The following is a 15,411-nucleotide window of genomic DNA, read 5'->3' as shown; positions in this document are numbered from 1 at the left end:
TCATGTTCTGCAAATCTTATTTTGGAAAATATTATTTTAGAAATTTTGAAAAATTTATTTTAAAGAGTTTCTGGGTCATCTAATCCGGAAATTTTTAAAAGGTAAAATGGTCACTTCAAAAATTTGAAACTGCAAAAACGAAATTGCGGAGGTGCAGTAAGTAAAAGCCGAAGTATGTTCGCCAGGCCTGATCCAAAAATTGATTATTTCAATTTTTAATCATATTAGATAAAATTGAAAACCAATACTTAATAATATTGGGTTAAATAGATTCAATCTTTCTAGCTGATCTTTTAGGCTTTGTTCGTGGATTAAGGAGAGAGTAATTGAGAAGATTTGATGATAAATTTTTATTGTTGTTTATTTGAATAGATTTCTCAAATCCACTATAAGACCTTATTAATTATTCTAGCTCTTAAATTTTCTAAAAAAATAAGTCATTTAATCTTTGATTTTCTAGAAATTCGTTAATATTTTATCACTGATGATATCAGTAAAAACTATTATTGTTTAATTTATGTATTAACTTACAATAAAATTACTCATTTTTTCTTTCTATTTTTCTCTCCCATTTTTTTTTATTATAATTTTCCTTCCTATATCACTTATTTTTCTTGATTTTAGTTTGTGAGGCTTATAAATTAATATGGGTATCGATATCATAGGTGAACCAATGGACTAAATACTTTTCTAAATATTAATAATCATTTCAAGACTTCTTACTTAGGGTAATATATATCGAACTGTATTGAACACATATAACTTTGTATATAAACAACAGAGAAATTTAGTTTTTTAAGTTTTATTTGATGTTTGAGTGATGTATTAACATAGATGAAGTATTGTTTTAGTTTGAATCAATATATTTCTTATTATTTTTTCTTGTCGAAATTGCAGATATCTATCTACCTTAGACTCATGTTTGAACTATCCTAAGATTGAGTTATGAGTTCAAGTATGTTGATGTTGTGTCAGACTCAAGATTGCACGTTTACTTTTGTGTGGTGGAACTTGGAAGATGTTTGTTTTTTTTATTGTGGACAATGATTTTGTTTTAGGGTAAATTGAGGTCTAAGGCACGATCTGACTTATGTGTTGTCATTGTATTTTAGACCAAATATGTTTTTTCTTGATTGATATTGTTGATTAAACAGAGTGTCTAGTTTCGTTTCATTTTCATTGTTCTGAACCACTCTTAGGACCACCAGCAATTTCGCTGAAAAGAGTTAAAATCTTGTGATGTGATTTGATCCTTTTCATGTCCCAAAAGCTCGAAATGAAGCACAATCACATATTCAACAAAAACATTATAGGCAACAACATGTGGGCACAAACCAAACATCCCACGAGAGCCTTTCCACAATCTCTCAATTATTATTTTCGTTGACATAAAATCACAACTATTTATGTGCCTTAGTGGGCTCCTTTGTTCTCATATCCAGAGACCTTACTCATGACATTCCCTGTCTAATATGTGTGTATATATATATATATATATATATTTTATGTATAATAAAGCTTTTTTGGAAAACCATTTCAAAACAAGTTTAAAGTAAGAAATGGTTTAGGAGACGTTTTTTCACTTTTTTTTAAGTGTTTTGCAGACAAAGTTTTAGAAAACAGAAACAAGCTTTAAATAGACCATAGAGTTTAAATATATTGAAGAAACAAACAAAAGCAAGTTGTATGTTTTCGAAAACAACACAAGCAATCCAAACTTTTACAAATTTGAAGAATTTGCCAACTTGGGTCTGAGATAAGGCTTTATGGGAATTTCCCAAATCTCATGATGTACATGGCACTTCTTAAATAAGCATCATGAGAAAGCTAGTTGTAGATTCTAATTATGTGGGTTATATGATCTTTTGCCTATGATAAGATCCTACTTGATTAGCATCCATGTGGTCGGGCACTAAGAACATTATAGAAAATCTTCGAAAAGGAGCTTCAAATTTTGAAGTCAAAATATGCACAACTATGTATATGTATAGATTGAAGTGATGAAGGTTGATATTTGATGATGATTGTCTGTTTATGAATTAGAGATGGAGAATTAATATAAGGTGTGAGAGGTGGCGTTATAAGAGGGCCATTGAAGAAAAAGAGAGAATTAAATGAATGTGATTATGACATATTTGAGAAAAGTGCATGGGTCGGAGAGTTTGGCAAGTGTTTTGTTTTGCCTCTTTTGTGTAACCTTAGACAGCATAATGAAGACTTTTATTATTTAATTGCTTAGTAGGTAAGTTGGAGATGCTATTGTTCCACATTACTTTGTCTGTGCTGCATCCAATAACAAAATGGAATAGAATGTCCCCTGTGTTGGAACCTCCTGTTTCATCTTAAGTAAAAACTTCTTTTAACAACATCTTTTTAACAACTTTTTTGACAACGCATATGTAACAGTTTGTGATTGGTCAATTTTAAATATTTTTTAAACATAAATTCAAATAGACCAATAAAATGATGACACATATCTCGTTATAAAAAAAGTTATAAAAAAATGTTGTCAAAATATCATTGTCTTAATATTAATTCTTATCTTCTAAACAAGGCAAACTTCAACCCTCAAATAACTTTTTTAATATTATACTCATCTAACAATTCACTGTTAAAATCATAACTTTTTGGCTTTTGTTGCATGCACCAGTTAGGGTTTCATTATCAGTCATACACTTTACTTCATCTAAATAATTAACCATCAGACTGCATCAACAAAAAATTATAAATTATTTTATATGTTTAATAAATGTCCATCAATATTACAGATTTTACATTGTGCTCAAGAGAAAGTATAATTCTAACACTCTTCTTAACTAATAAAAAAAAGAAAACTAAAGATGCAGTTTTTAACATACTGGAATTATTGATTTAAGATATTCAACGCTATAAAAAAAATGTCACATGCATGTTATTGAAAAACAATATTAGCTGGTATATTACTTTTGTCGGAATGGCTAGTGACTTTATATGGATAGTATATGTTATTCTTTTGTGCCGACAGATTTATATATTCATGTGATATTGATTAATGTAGATCTAATATATTTATATCAACAATTTAATCACAGTAAATAATAAAATCAAACTACAAAAAAATTAGAAACAAGTAAACACTAAAACTTATGATTTTCTTAAAAATATAAATGTATTTTATAAGTAATTTTATTTTACCATTTAATTAGCAGCACTTCTTAACATTGAATTCTGGTTCTGGTTATGATTATTATAATAAAAAATTTAAATAATAATTACTTTTAATGATCAAAATATGTTTAAATATCAATTTAAATATCAATTTTTTATAATTAATATTAATGACTAATTTAAATATCAAATCATAATAAAAATTATTTTAGTTATCAATTTAAAAGTTAATTCTAATATTTTATTTATAATAGAAATTAGTTTTTAGTTTATAGATTAATATTTAAATTGATAATTATAATAATTAATTATTTTTAATTATTATTTTAGAATTTTATTGGAGTGGATTGAAATGTGCATTTATGAGTTAATACTGTGAAGATAATAAATTATGCAATGCCTGAAGTATCTCTAATGTTCATTATGTGGAAGATGGTGATAATAGAAGAAAATGTTGGAGCATTAAATGTACATATTGATGGCATGGTTGGAAAATGAGGACTCTATAATTGGTTAGAAATTGAAGAAGTGGTAAGTATTTTGTGTTTGTTATTATATTTATGTGAGTAGTCATTTGAAACTATGAAAGCAATTATTATGGTTGTGGGGAAGTGGTTTTCTTCCTCTTTTGGACAACCTTAGTTGGAAACAATTGTGGCTTTTTCCTTACATCTCCACACCACCCAATAAATAACCCTCACTTACCTTCAAACATTCTCATTACTTCTTTATTTCTCATTTAATGACTATTTCAGTAACAAATACTAGATAAAATATTACTCTTCAATAGTTTGTTGTTGTTTTATAGAAAAAAATGGAGATAAAATGAGGAAACAAAAAGTGAGATTCATTAAAACACATATTGTCATAACTTTTTATCTTTTAGAGTGTATCAATTAGAGCTTTCAAAAAGGATAATCCAGCTCAACCTGGTTCGATCCACCACGGGTTGGTTACTTAGTGAGTCAATCTAATTCGGTTTATTTATTAGCAAGTCAGAAAAATTCAAACCCGACCTGACCCACCACGGATTAGTGGATAAAGGGGTTGGCTCATTGACCCACTTAATTATAATTTTTCTAAATAAAAAAAATTACAAATTTTCTATAATTCAAATCTAAACAAGTTTGACTCCAAATTTCACTTCCAACATGGATGTTTAATTAATTTTGAGAATAAAGAACTTAAATAATTTTTCAAGAAAAAAATAATAATAAATATTTTTTTATAAAATTAAAATTTAATTTTAATAAAATAAAATTAGGTAGGTGGGTTGGTGGGCCAACTCGGTCCACCATGGGTTCAACCCGCACGAGTTGGGTTGAAATTTGACCCACAAAAAAATATAATTTTTTTAAATCCAATCCGACTCAAACCCGTGATAAACCGGATTGGTCCACGGATTGTGACCCATTTTGACAATATCAGTACGATTGTAGAGTCTGTAACATGAATTTGAAATAAAATTATATAAATAATTGTAATGAATACTTTAAAATATATTTATCAGGCCATCAGTTAATCTTATTTTTCATAATACATAAAATGAATTTTATATTTTTTTAAATATTTTAGTTCTAATACTTTCTCGTTTTGTTTTCCAATAAGGTTCTTTTACCCCCCCTAATTTTTCTAAAAGGTAATAGGAGGATTTGTAATAGGGCTACTAAATTAATTAAAAAAAGAGGATTTGTTATCAAATTTTATTAGATATTATACAATTTTGAAAATCTCATTTTTTACTTAATAAACTATGTTCACAATACAAGAACACCACTAATATTTTTATCGTTTTAAATAAATTTTTAACTCATAATATAAAGAGGTTTCTCTTTTAATAATGCTGTTTAAAATTGTAAATTAGTTTTCGTAACTAACATTACGTTTAGTACTAATATTAATTAGTATTGCGAGGTTAATCAAAACGAAAATTTAATCCAAATTATACAACATTAAACATCCAAAATATTAAAATATTATAAAAAGTACATTAGTGTGACTAGCATTATTGTAATTAATTTTTGTAGAGTACATGGTCATTTAAAGAGTTAAAAAATTATTTTCTACTTCAAATCTTCTTGTAATTGTTCGTCCATACCGTATTTGTAGAAGATATTTCCATATCAAAGTCAACTTAATGTTAAACAATTCAGATATTAATAGCGCAATAAATGTAATAATATATATTTATAGATTTTAAAGTGGGTTTTTTATTAGTAACGGCCAAGTTACCATCCAATTGTTGATAATCATACTTTACCTTAAGTTATTCAAGATTAAAGTTATATGTCTTGACAATTGACTCAACAGTAAGACTCCATGATAGTTTAGTTCTAATGATGACTTATTGTCTCATTAATTGTAACATCCCAATAAATATAACCAAAGCTATAATTCATTTTAGGAGTTAACATGAACAATAAAGGAGAACAGTAGTGAATAAGCATAGAGGTGAAAGAGATAGGAAAATATCATTAAAATTTAAAACTGTACAACAGTTAGATTAAATACAGTATTTACAAAATAGACCGAACGGTTTTACAAAACCAGAACCGGACAGCTAGTTAACTAAAAGAAAATAAAATAAACTAGTCTAAAGGCCGGATGGGTCTGCATAGCTTTCGGGTACGGCCTCCACGGGTTGCTCAGCCTGCACAGCATCCTCCAGAGTGTCTTCCAAAGTAGCTTCCAAGGTATCCTCTGCTCACATCCCAAAAGGACGATCATTGCAATGAAGAGAATAATCGAACGGTCGGATACCGAACGACAACATAGACAAAGCACAACAGATAAGGGTAAGCTTATGTAAATTTAATTAATCGTTTCATCATACAAGTAAACATACAAACAAAACCAAATCAATCATGCAGACATACAATTCCTATACATGCATACAAAGTAGATTAACTTATGACTGACTACTACGACACTGTCCGGACGGTATGAACCACGTAGCCCGACGTCCCTAGCACCCGGTGTGGTGTAATAGCTGCCTTTACTTATCAGCTGCCACCCGAGGTTAGTCCTCAAACGATCATCTGTTCGTATGACCGCGGACCTCCCGTCATTCCCACACATGAGTAACCTTTCTCTACCTGAGAAAGCGTCATCACGGAATATCAGGATCAGGACGACACAGGGTCTGACCATGTTCATACTTTACCAATCATCACCAATTCATGAGACATTCCTCCATTGGAATTCCCTTACTCAGCCAAATTCAATCAAGGTTCATTATTACTTTCAGACTGGAAGGATGTCAAGAAAATGATCGGATTATCAACGATAGAATAAATGATGGAATGAGACAAGGATNCATGACCGAATGGTCCAACAAGAACTAAAACTGGATGCCCTAGAACATTTNTAATAGTTGACCGGCTGATCCGGCAACGAATAGAANTATCCACCAAAGACTTAACACAAATAATGACCGGACATTCAAATCAAAGGTGAGACTGAATAACAGAAGAATGTCAAATGGTTGGCCGAATGGTCCGAAAAGGAATAAGACCGTAACCCAAAGGATTGACTATAAGTGATAGTCATCCGGACAGTTTGGCAAAGAATATTATAAAACAAGTACAAATCGTGGTCGAAGGCTGGTCTATAACCGGACACTTCTCAAACAGACGGAATAAGAAAGGAGAAACTCTTTAAAGAGGTAAAAGAACTTTAGTCCACAAACCGGACGTTTCAATAAACAAAAGCTCACTAGACCATTCAGTCACTAAGTGACCGAACAGTTTCAGAAGAAGGAATATCAGATTTGCATATTTTACAATTTAAGTGTCAGCCTAAGGCCGAACACTTGTAAGGTCGAACGCTAGGTTTATAACCGGCGTTCTTAAGTAACTATCAATAAAACAATTAAAGGAAACCAACTAAGTTTAGTAAACACACTAGGCCGATCAGTCCGAACAGACCGAATGGAAAAAGGGAGGACCGGACGGTCCTAATGACCTTCGATCTCAGATTCATATTTTCTCTAAGTTTTATACATACTCATATCAGTGCAGAATTTATAGTTCATACTTATCATACAACTCATACAACAACATACCATATTTCAATCATAAGAAATCAAACAAACTACTTTAGATATCAAACATACATTAAATCAGGCATACATTCAAACCATATAGAGAAATTATAATTAAACTTTATAAGCTTCCCTTAACTCTAATTCCAGCTAAGACTTCGAAAGTAGGTTGGTAGCAACTATCTCTTCTAAGTTTCCCAAGGTCTAGAGTCAAATACCAAAAGTAGGTTCAGAGAAATGGTTTCACAGGTACATGCAAGCTTTAATGGTGCATGCATGCAGGAAGTGAGAAAGCTTAAGTCAATAACGAAGTCTTTGGAACTTACCGGATGCAAACTGAAACCGAACGGTTCAAGTGAAAGGGACGAGCACCAGGAGTCTTCAGACGTGATCTGAATGATGATCAGAACAGTAGATTGGTTAGGATTTTAGAGAGAAGGTTGGGAGGTTTTAGAGAGAAGGAGGAGGATTTGAGATTTTCAGAAAGTTGAGTTTGAGGAAGATGAAGTTTGCGTGGGAAAAGTGGCGTCAGGATTTTTCATCTTACCTTAAATACTGCCTCCACTAAGAACGTTCGGCCCACTCCCAGCGTGCCACCTGACTTCCACTTTTTGGGGCTTCACTGCTCTGCTGCTGTTACACGGATCACGAAGGAAGGGAATTAAAATCTTGACAGAGTTGGTCTCCCACTTTACCAGGGAAGACCGGACGATTTGACAAATGTACTTCACTAATGAGGAGTATTAAATGGGGTGTGACATTAATAGCTGACTGTTCGATCTATGACTGACCGAACAATTATACGATACACAATTCATTACAGTATTTTTTTTTTCAAACAAGTATGGCAAGATTAGCTACATATATTGTAGGCACTTCTTTCTAAGTATAGAAGGGATGAATTTGAAAGAAGAAAAAAAAAAGCATAATCTTTATCAATTTATACATGAACTACATGTTGACACATTCATGGGTTTGTATTATGTATTTGACCTTATATGAAAAATGGTGAAGTTGAAAGAGATTGATCATTCATGCATGCATGGTAGTGGTGGCTCGTGTTTATATTATCGGAGGGATGATAATGCATACACGCGGATGGTGGACTATGGTTGTAACATGCGTAACAAAGATTATCACCATAAAAAGTAACGAGACTTTAATTTTTTATTTTTTTTGTGTATCTATGAAAGGTGTAAACTTTACATAATGCTAAAGGAATTATTACAAAATTGTAAAGAATGAAGGCGAAAAATGTTAATTATATGTTTTGTATTTCTTAAGAAAAAAGAGACAGAATGATTTTGCTATCATAAATATCTTTGAACAAATTAATGTTGACAGGTATGGTTAGGTATTGTGAGGAATGACAAAATGATGCATGTGTTTGAACGAAGAAAAAGCAGTTGGCTTCCGCAGGACATCATGTTTGTTGATTTCACCTAGCTCACTTTACCTTTACAATGTTCAAGTTCCAAAACTTTCAATTTCCAAAGCACCACCAAAACCTCTTCAGTCATCTTCTGCCTTCAAGATAAGCTTTTCCTCAACAGCAATCATATACTCGTTTATAATCATTTTCCTATTTTTCTTTATATTTTTATCATAAAATAATTTGATATTTTCATTCACCAGATCACTCTTTTTTTTACCTCTTTTGGCTGTAGAATATATATGATTTCTTCTTTCGATATTTGATAATTTAAATACTAATTGTTTTAATAACAACGTGTTGTAAATTTATTAATATTTAGATGCATATATATATTGGTAACCTTGTATAATAATTAGGACATGTTTTTAATCAAGTTTTGGGGATGTGGAATTTGACTTGAACGCCGTTGGATGGAATTTGAAACGTGGGTATTATAATAGTACTGAACTTAACTACTAAAACGGCTTAAGGTATCCATCATTGATTAGTGAGTCGATCGATGCTTTTAACAAACGTAGCAGAAGAGATTAGGTATATTAAAAACCCTTGTTTTGGTGGAAGCACATGGAAAAAGCACTGTTTCTGAGTCCTTCTGCTAGGGCAAAAGTGCAAAGGCATGCACTTATATACGGATATATCTACATTTCTCAGATCTAAATTTCTGGTAGATGATGATGATGATGATGATGATGCATCAATCCAACACATGCTCACCATGTTTCCAGGCATTAATGTTTCATATTCAAAAAGGTAAAAATATTTCATTGATGGAAGGAAGATTTTGTGAATGCGATTTGTAACTCAAGGCGAGGTTGGCATTCTGGAAATGGAACAAATAGGAATGACCCCACTTACTCACAGTGACGTTACGTTGGTCGATTGCTTCCTGTGTCAGCAAACGGACAACACAATAACCCAACAAGACAACAAAGTCAAAAACAAAATCTCTATTCTTTTTACTATCTGTACAGATTAATCAAAATAAATTGGCATAACATAGAGATATGTGTTGTTTTCTTTTTCTTGCGTTGAAGGTTTGATGAGAAATGGTTAGAGGGAATAAAAAAAAGAAGGAAAAGCATAAACTTTATGCCTCTGCCACTGACTTTGACCTCTGCAGCGAATTTCAAACTTCAATCAGACATATCTACCTTCACAACTCCCATGGTTCATTGGCATGAGCAACGCATAATTGTCCCTCCATCCCATCTCACAATTAATAATACTTTATTCACTCTACTAATCAACGTTCGCCACCACTACAACTAATCGCCTATTTCTTTTATCAAACAATTATCTTGCTTTATCTTTCTCTTCCCGTCTCTCACATTTTTTAACTGAGTAAAATGACAGTGAAAAATAAAAGTAATTTAAAAGATTTTTGTTAAATGATGTTTAAAATTGCACAAGAGATACTAAATTACAGTCCGAAAATAGGTTTTGAAGACAGGGTCAACATCCAATTTTTGAGAAATGAGAAGAAAAACAGTATAAGATGGAGTGAAAAGTTAGAAAGTAAAGAAGATGAGAGGAAAAAACAAGGGTTTGCGAATCTTTCTGGTGCTTTCTCTGCTTTTGATACCTCGCAGCCCAATGCCCCTACTTTCACTGCAAAAGTTATCATCCCCTTCAATTTTAATGTTCCTCAGCACCGTATAGAGCTGAGTCACCTTTACTCTTTTATTTTTTTTATATTAAAAAGAAAAAAGTAAACGACTTGGGTTGTGTGGGAGAAATCCCTATGAGCTGATGGCCCTCCATTTCACAACCTTGTCTCCAAAATATCTCTAACATCCAACAAGAAACCGGCAACTGACAGGAAGAAAAAAAGAGAGAGAAAATTAGTCAATATTAGCATTTTTATTTTTAAAACAATACCCTTCTGCAATCTATGCTTTCTGAATGAACTGTACACTTTCTTTATTAACAAACTATCCACGCACTGTGAATCCAATCTTTTGAGAAACACTTTCAAGTCTCCTCTATCTATAATTTTTCACATCATATTCATTATCCTATTTGTGACCACAAAAAGAATCCACAAACCCAACCCCTTTCACGGGGAAAAACAAGAGAAAAAAGACAGATCATTTCTATTTCCCTGTCTTCAGTATCATGGCTGTGCATCTTCAAAATTCAGCCATGCAAACAACCTGCATTCAGGTGATCTCTCTTGGTCACCGCCGCAGAAACAGGTCCACCGCCAACCGCAAGCTCTCCCACTCCACCCACCAACGGTCATCTGTCAGCTATTTTTTTAATACTTCAGATGAAAACTTTTTTTACTCACTATCACCGGTCTTCAATGAATATTCTGCCCACAAAATCCCGGAACCTTTTTGAGTAGAGCTTTGGATCAACGGCTGAGATTGATGACGGGTCAACCTGTAAAGACTTGTAAGCATGCTCCAGTTTCTTGCTGATATCATAACCTTGCAGAATGTCAATAATCCCAAAATATAAAACAACGTCGTAAGTTTCACCACTGCAACAAGGGGTGTATTGATCAAAATCACTCCTCCGAGCCATACGCTCTGCTCTCACTGGCATATTTGCTCCTAATCTAATCAACGATCTCCTGAAACATGAAGAGATATATGTATAAGATGGATGGAGTACAGTACATAAGTTAAATACCGAATGAAAATTAAACAAAAAATGCACAAGATAATATGAAAGAATATCCAAGGAGAAAAATCAACAATGACCAGAGCACATAATAACCGGGCCAACATTAAATTAAGAACTCCAAATTGTTTTTAAAGAGATTAAGGACCACAACCAACATGTGTGATGTATCCCCCCCACAAACAACTGTTTCCTGCTACTCTATCCCTAACTACACACTACGATGATTCAAACTACTTGCAAAGTTGCAATTATTATGTATCATGAATGTCGTCAATTCAGCAGGTCTACAACTATTCAAGAGTTCTTATCTACTTTTACAGTAAGACGGCAATGTGTAAAAAATACACGCACGCGTATTCCTAGGTTCTGAAAACTAAAACTGATTCAAGGAAAACACTGTACCTACCCATTAAGACATTGGAGGCAGATGTTAGCACAGCGCAATTATTCTATCAACTAAAAAACAAAAAAACAAATATGGGTAAAGGAAGTGCACTTTTTTCACATACCGACCAGATTTAACCCAATCCCTATCTTGCAGCTCTGCTTCGAGAAAGCGATAACCACGCATGAACTTTTCACTCTGATAAGAATCCTCCCACTTTCCTAAAAGAAGCAAAGCAAGAACAACAAAATTACTCATACACAGTTACTATCAGCACTGAAGTGAAATATGGATATATACCTGTGCGCAAAAGGAACGGTGACAATCCCATTTTTTCATATGTATTATCATCACGAAAATGAATGCCCACTAAGAGACTGTAATCCATAATTCCCTCAGCTTCCAAGAACTCACAGTCCCGCTCAATTTGTCTGCACATAATGTCGACATAAGATTACATAAACAGACATGCATGGCGTTTCATTGCCAAGTAGCAGCCATGAAAGTGTTAAAGAAAATAAAAACTAAACGGCATACTCGATTAGATCCTGGAACCAATTTTTTTGTAGACGAAACACAAAATTGAGATCGAGGTCCTTAAGGGTGGTGGTTTCATCAATTTCCTCCTTGGTTTTGTCTATTGTGCGGCCATGGGAAGATCCTTTCAAGTCAAATCGTCTATGGATTGGATATTCCGAGCAGAACAGATTGCCCATCACAATAAAGCGTGTCTGGATTTCAACAACAACAATTAGGCACTCAGGCACATAGAACTACTGCTTCAAACAGCAAACAACTTATCTTTGAAGATATATACCTTTTGGCCTCCAATTGGCTTGACACAGTGCACTCCGTAGAACTTTGTAACAAGCGAGTTCTCATATTTAGAAACATGTTGGTAATAGCTTCGAAGCATCCGAAGAAGGACCTGAAAGTTATGTTATCGTCGCTAAAGTTATGCATTAATAAAAATGACAACCAAGCCAAGGATTTCTAATTGCAGAAAAGTTCATAGAAGGACAAAAATTAATAACTGATTTGAATAAATTTCAAAAGTAAAACAAAAATGGATCTCTCCAGAGATAAATAAATTCTCATGGTATGATGATAAAAGCGATTTAACTATATACTGCTTTGGAGCAGAAACTAGGGTCCTTTGAAATAAAAACACATCCATTAAGAATGCTATTAAACATAGAAGGATTATTCAAATTTAACGAGAGAATCTAAAACAAACGCATCTAACCTTGACTTCGGATTTCTTCACCGTCTTTATCATAAACCTGTCATCCTGTGTCAAGTAGAAAAAGCTTCCACTTTTCCCCGGAGAAGAAAGCTCCCTGAGGGCATCATTCCCACATATGGCCAACATGTAATCCGCAGGGTCCACTTGAAAGAGCTTCCTCAATTGTCTGCAATACAAAAACAGAATCCAGTCAACAAGAAGCAGAAAGAAAAGGCTGCAATGAAACTGTAACAGGATTCCCCAAAGATTGAGCATGTAATTATCATTGCAGTGTTACGGTTATAAAAAAATATTATCTAACCAATTGTGTCTATAGGATAAAAAAATGATAAAATTATAAAGCAAAAAACGAAAAGATATACCTAAAAACCATAGGGCAGTAGTCTTTCCAGCGGAACTCCGCAGATTGGTGCGGTGGCGTAATCTTAGATCCTTCAGAGGGAAACCTAATCCAGAACTTCTCCTTAGGTTCAAAATCGGTCGATTTGAGCCCTCGCGAAATGGAAGCTTCCTTACCAACAGAGTACCTAGGAAACAACACAAAAACCAAAATCCATGAACATAAACTACAAATAATGAAGAGAATAAACTCAAAAGAGTTAAATAAAAACCAACCTTATACCCAGTTGCAGTTTAAGCATAAGATCATAATTCTTATGCCCCTTTGATATAGTCTGGCCAGGTCTCTTCACCTCACCGGAAAAACAACAAGGATTCCGTCGAAACGGCTTAACAAGTCCCCGATCCGACCCGGATTCTCTCCCATCCCGATATAACAAGGACACATTATCGATGATATCACAGGTTATATCCCCCGCGTCACCCTCGGATTCCCAGATGCAAATCCGGGGAAAACTCTTGACCCCACTTGCTCTGGAACTGTCAACGGAAGACCTCTTCCTCATAGTGACAGTGAGATTATCAGCACTCCCGGGGTAAAAGGTTCCATCAAGCTGGTGCACCTTAAGGTCTTTGTTCCAGCACCCAACATAGCAGCTCCCATCGGGCCAAGTGAAAACCCCTTGACCCTTGGGAACCCCGTTCTCCCACTGCCCCTCGTACCGATTCCCATTGGCCCAAATCAGCGTACCCCGCCCACAAATCACCCCGTTCCTCCACTCCCCGTAGTACTCGTTACCGTTTACCCACACGTACCTCCCCTCCCCCTCCTGCACGTTCCGCTTCCACAACCCCTCGTAGAAGTCCCCGTTGGCGTAACGCTTCTGCCCGTACCCTTGCTTCCGGTCAGAACTCCACGACCCGCAGTACGTCTCGCCCTCGGATCCGGTAAAGGTCCCAAACCCCTCCATCCGACCCGATTTGAATTCACCCTCGTAGGTGGCTCCCGAAGGCCAGGAAAACTTCCCCTTCCCGCACGCCTTCCCTTTCTTCCACTCACCCTCGTACATACACCCGTCTCTCCACAGATACTTCCCCGATCCGCTAGGCGCGTTGCCCGAGAAGCTCCCCATGTAGACGTCACCGCTGGGCAACCGCTTCTCCACCCTCCTGCTACTTACTTCCGATTCCTCCTGGCTCGGCGTAACTCTTCGGTTCCCGGCTTTTACCCTGTAAATCTCTCTCTCCGCTTCTGGGGTTTTGCTCCTGCCCTCCTGTACAACTTCTTGGCGCATTTTTTCTGGTGCTGTCGATGGAGGTTTCGTGATCAACGCATTTACAATGTAAACTCACTCGCAGCCTCTGCACATTACCAATAAGAAGTGAAATGGAGAGTGAATGAGTGATGAGATTGTGTGTAGAATTATCTTGCTTTTTTATGTTGCCCTTGCTCTGCGTTTTGGTGGTTGCAATGGTTTTTGTATTTTCTGGTGGGGTGGAGGCATATCAACAGCTCATAACACAAGCCAGATGGATAGAGATCAGAGAGAGAAAACGATGGTGTGTTGTGTGTGTACATCATGCATACTCCTGCTCTCCTTTTTTTTTTTTTTTTTTTCTTTTTTCATTTTTAAATATATATATATATATATATATATATATATATATATATATATATTATTTACTGTCATTAAATGAAAATGGCTGAAAAGAAAAGAAAAGAAAAGAAAAAGATGTCTGGGTTTGAGTAATTAATCAGGCGGCTTTGCCTAGGGAACGTTGCTAACTGTTGAATGTAGAAAAGCAGCAGCCAGCTAGGCATTCGTTATTTTCAACAGGACAAATATACCCTCCTTCTTTCTGTAAATACCCTGCGTGTTTCTCTTATGTGTTTTGCTTTCCTTTCATCTCCACCTAACGGAATTGCCTGACTCATTTATGTGTCATGTTGCATATTAATGCTTTGTAGCCAAATTTTACAAAAAATATCAACCATTCTATAAATGTCTAACATCGGTGCAACATTTAAGCCATGATAGATAATTCGAGTAAGAATGAGTCCATATTAGACTTTAAAGGCACTCACAAATGTGCCATTTCCCATAAAACTGTTTCATTCATCCAACATTATCCTCCAAAAGTAAAGCATGTTTCTTAGCATTCCAAACATGTTCTGTTCATAACCC

General features: G+C 34.5%; 1 protein-coding gene across 2 annotated transcripts; it reads right to left on the bottom strand.

The window, feature by feature from the left end:
• Window positions 1-10,523: 10,523 nt before the first annotated feature.
• Window positions 10,524-14,812, bottom strand: LOC106762509 (phosphatidylinositol 4-phosphate 5-kinase 2). 2 transcript variants are annotated; one of them, XM_014646470.2, is made up of 8 exons: window positions 13,502-14,810; window positions 13,249-13,413; window positions 12,887-13,052; window positions 12,458-12,568; window positions 12,178-12,371; window positions 11,941-12,071; window positions 11,765-11,861; window positions 10,524-11,202 (listed from the first exon to the last, which is right to left on the bottom strand). In XM_014646470.2, the coding sequence occupies exons 1-8, from the start codon at window positions 14,518-14,520 to the stop codon at window positions 10,917-10,919; spliced, it is 2,169 nt and encodes a 722-aa protein (XP_014501956.1). In that variant the 5' UTR covers window positions 14,521-14,810; the 3' UTR covers window positions 10,524-10,916. The 2 variants fall into 2 exon arrangements, with proteins under 2 accessions (XP_014501956.1, XP_014501957.1); XM_014646471.2 differs by having other exon boundaries at window positions 11,059-11,202; window positions 11,769-11,861; window positions 13,502-14,812.
• Window positions 14,813-15,411: the final 599 nt, after the last annotated feature.

The sequence above is a fragment of the Vigna radiata genome, chromosome 5, assembly GCF_000741045.1.
Source record: "Vigna radiata var. radiata cultivar VC1973A chromosome 5, Vradiata_ver6, whole genome shotgun sequence".
NCBI classification, from domain to species: Eukaryota; Viridiplantae; Streptophyta; class Magnoliopsida; order Fabales; family Fabaceae; genus Vigna; species Vigna radiata.
The sequence above is the reverse complement of the archived record's forward strand: the minus strand, read 5'-3'. Positions and strand labels throughout refer to the sequence as shown.

What these genes read in the sequence shown, in the direction of transcription:
- LOC106762509 (XM_014646470.2), bottom strand. Translation starts at nt 14,520, where the DNA reads ATGCGCCAAGAAGTTGTACAGGAGGGCAGGAGCAAAACCCCAGAAGCG. An exon ending in AAACTGCAACTGGGTATAAG is followed by an intron (nt 13,414 to 13,501) that starts GTTGGTTTTTAT and finishes GTTGTTTCCTAG; the next exon opens with GTACTCTGTTGGTAAGGAAG. An exon ending in TACTGCCCTATGGTTTTTAG is followed by an intron (nt 13,053 to 13,248) that starts GTATATCTTTTC and finishes TTTGTATTGCAG; the next exon opens with ACAATTGAGGAAGCTCTTTC.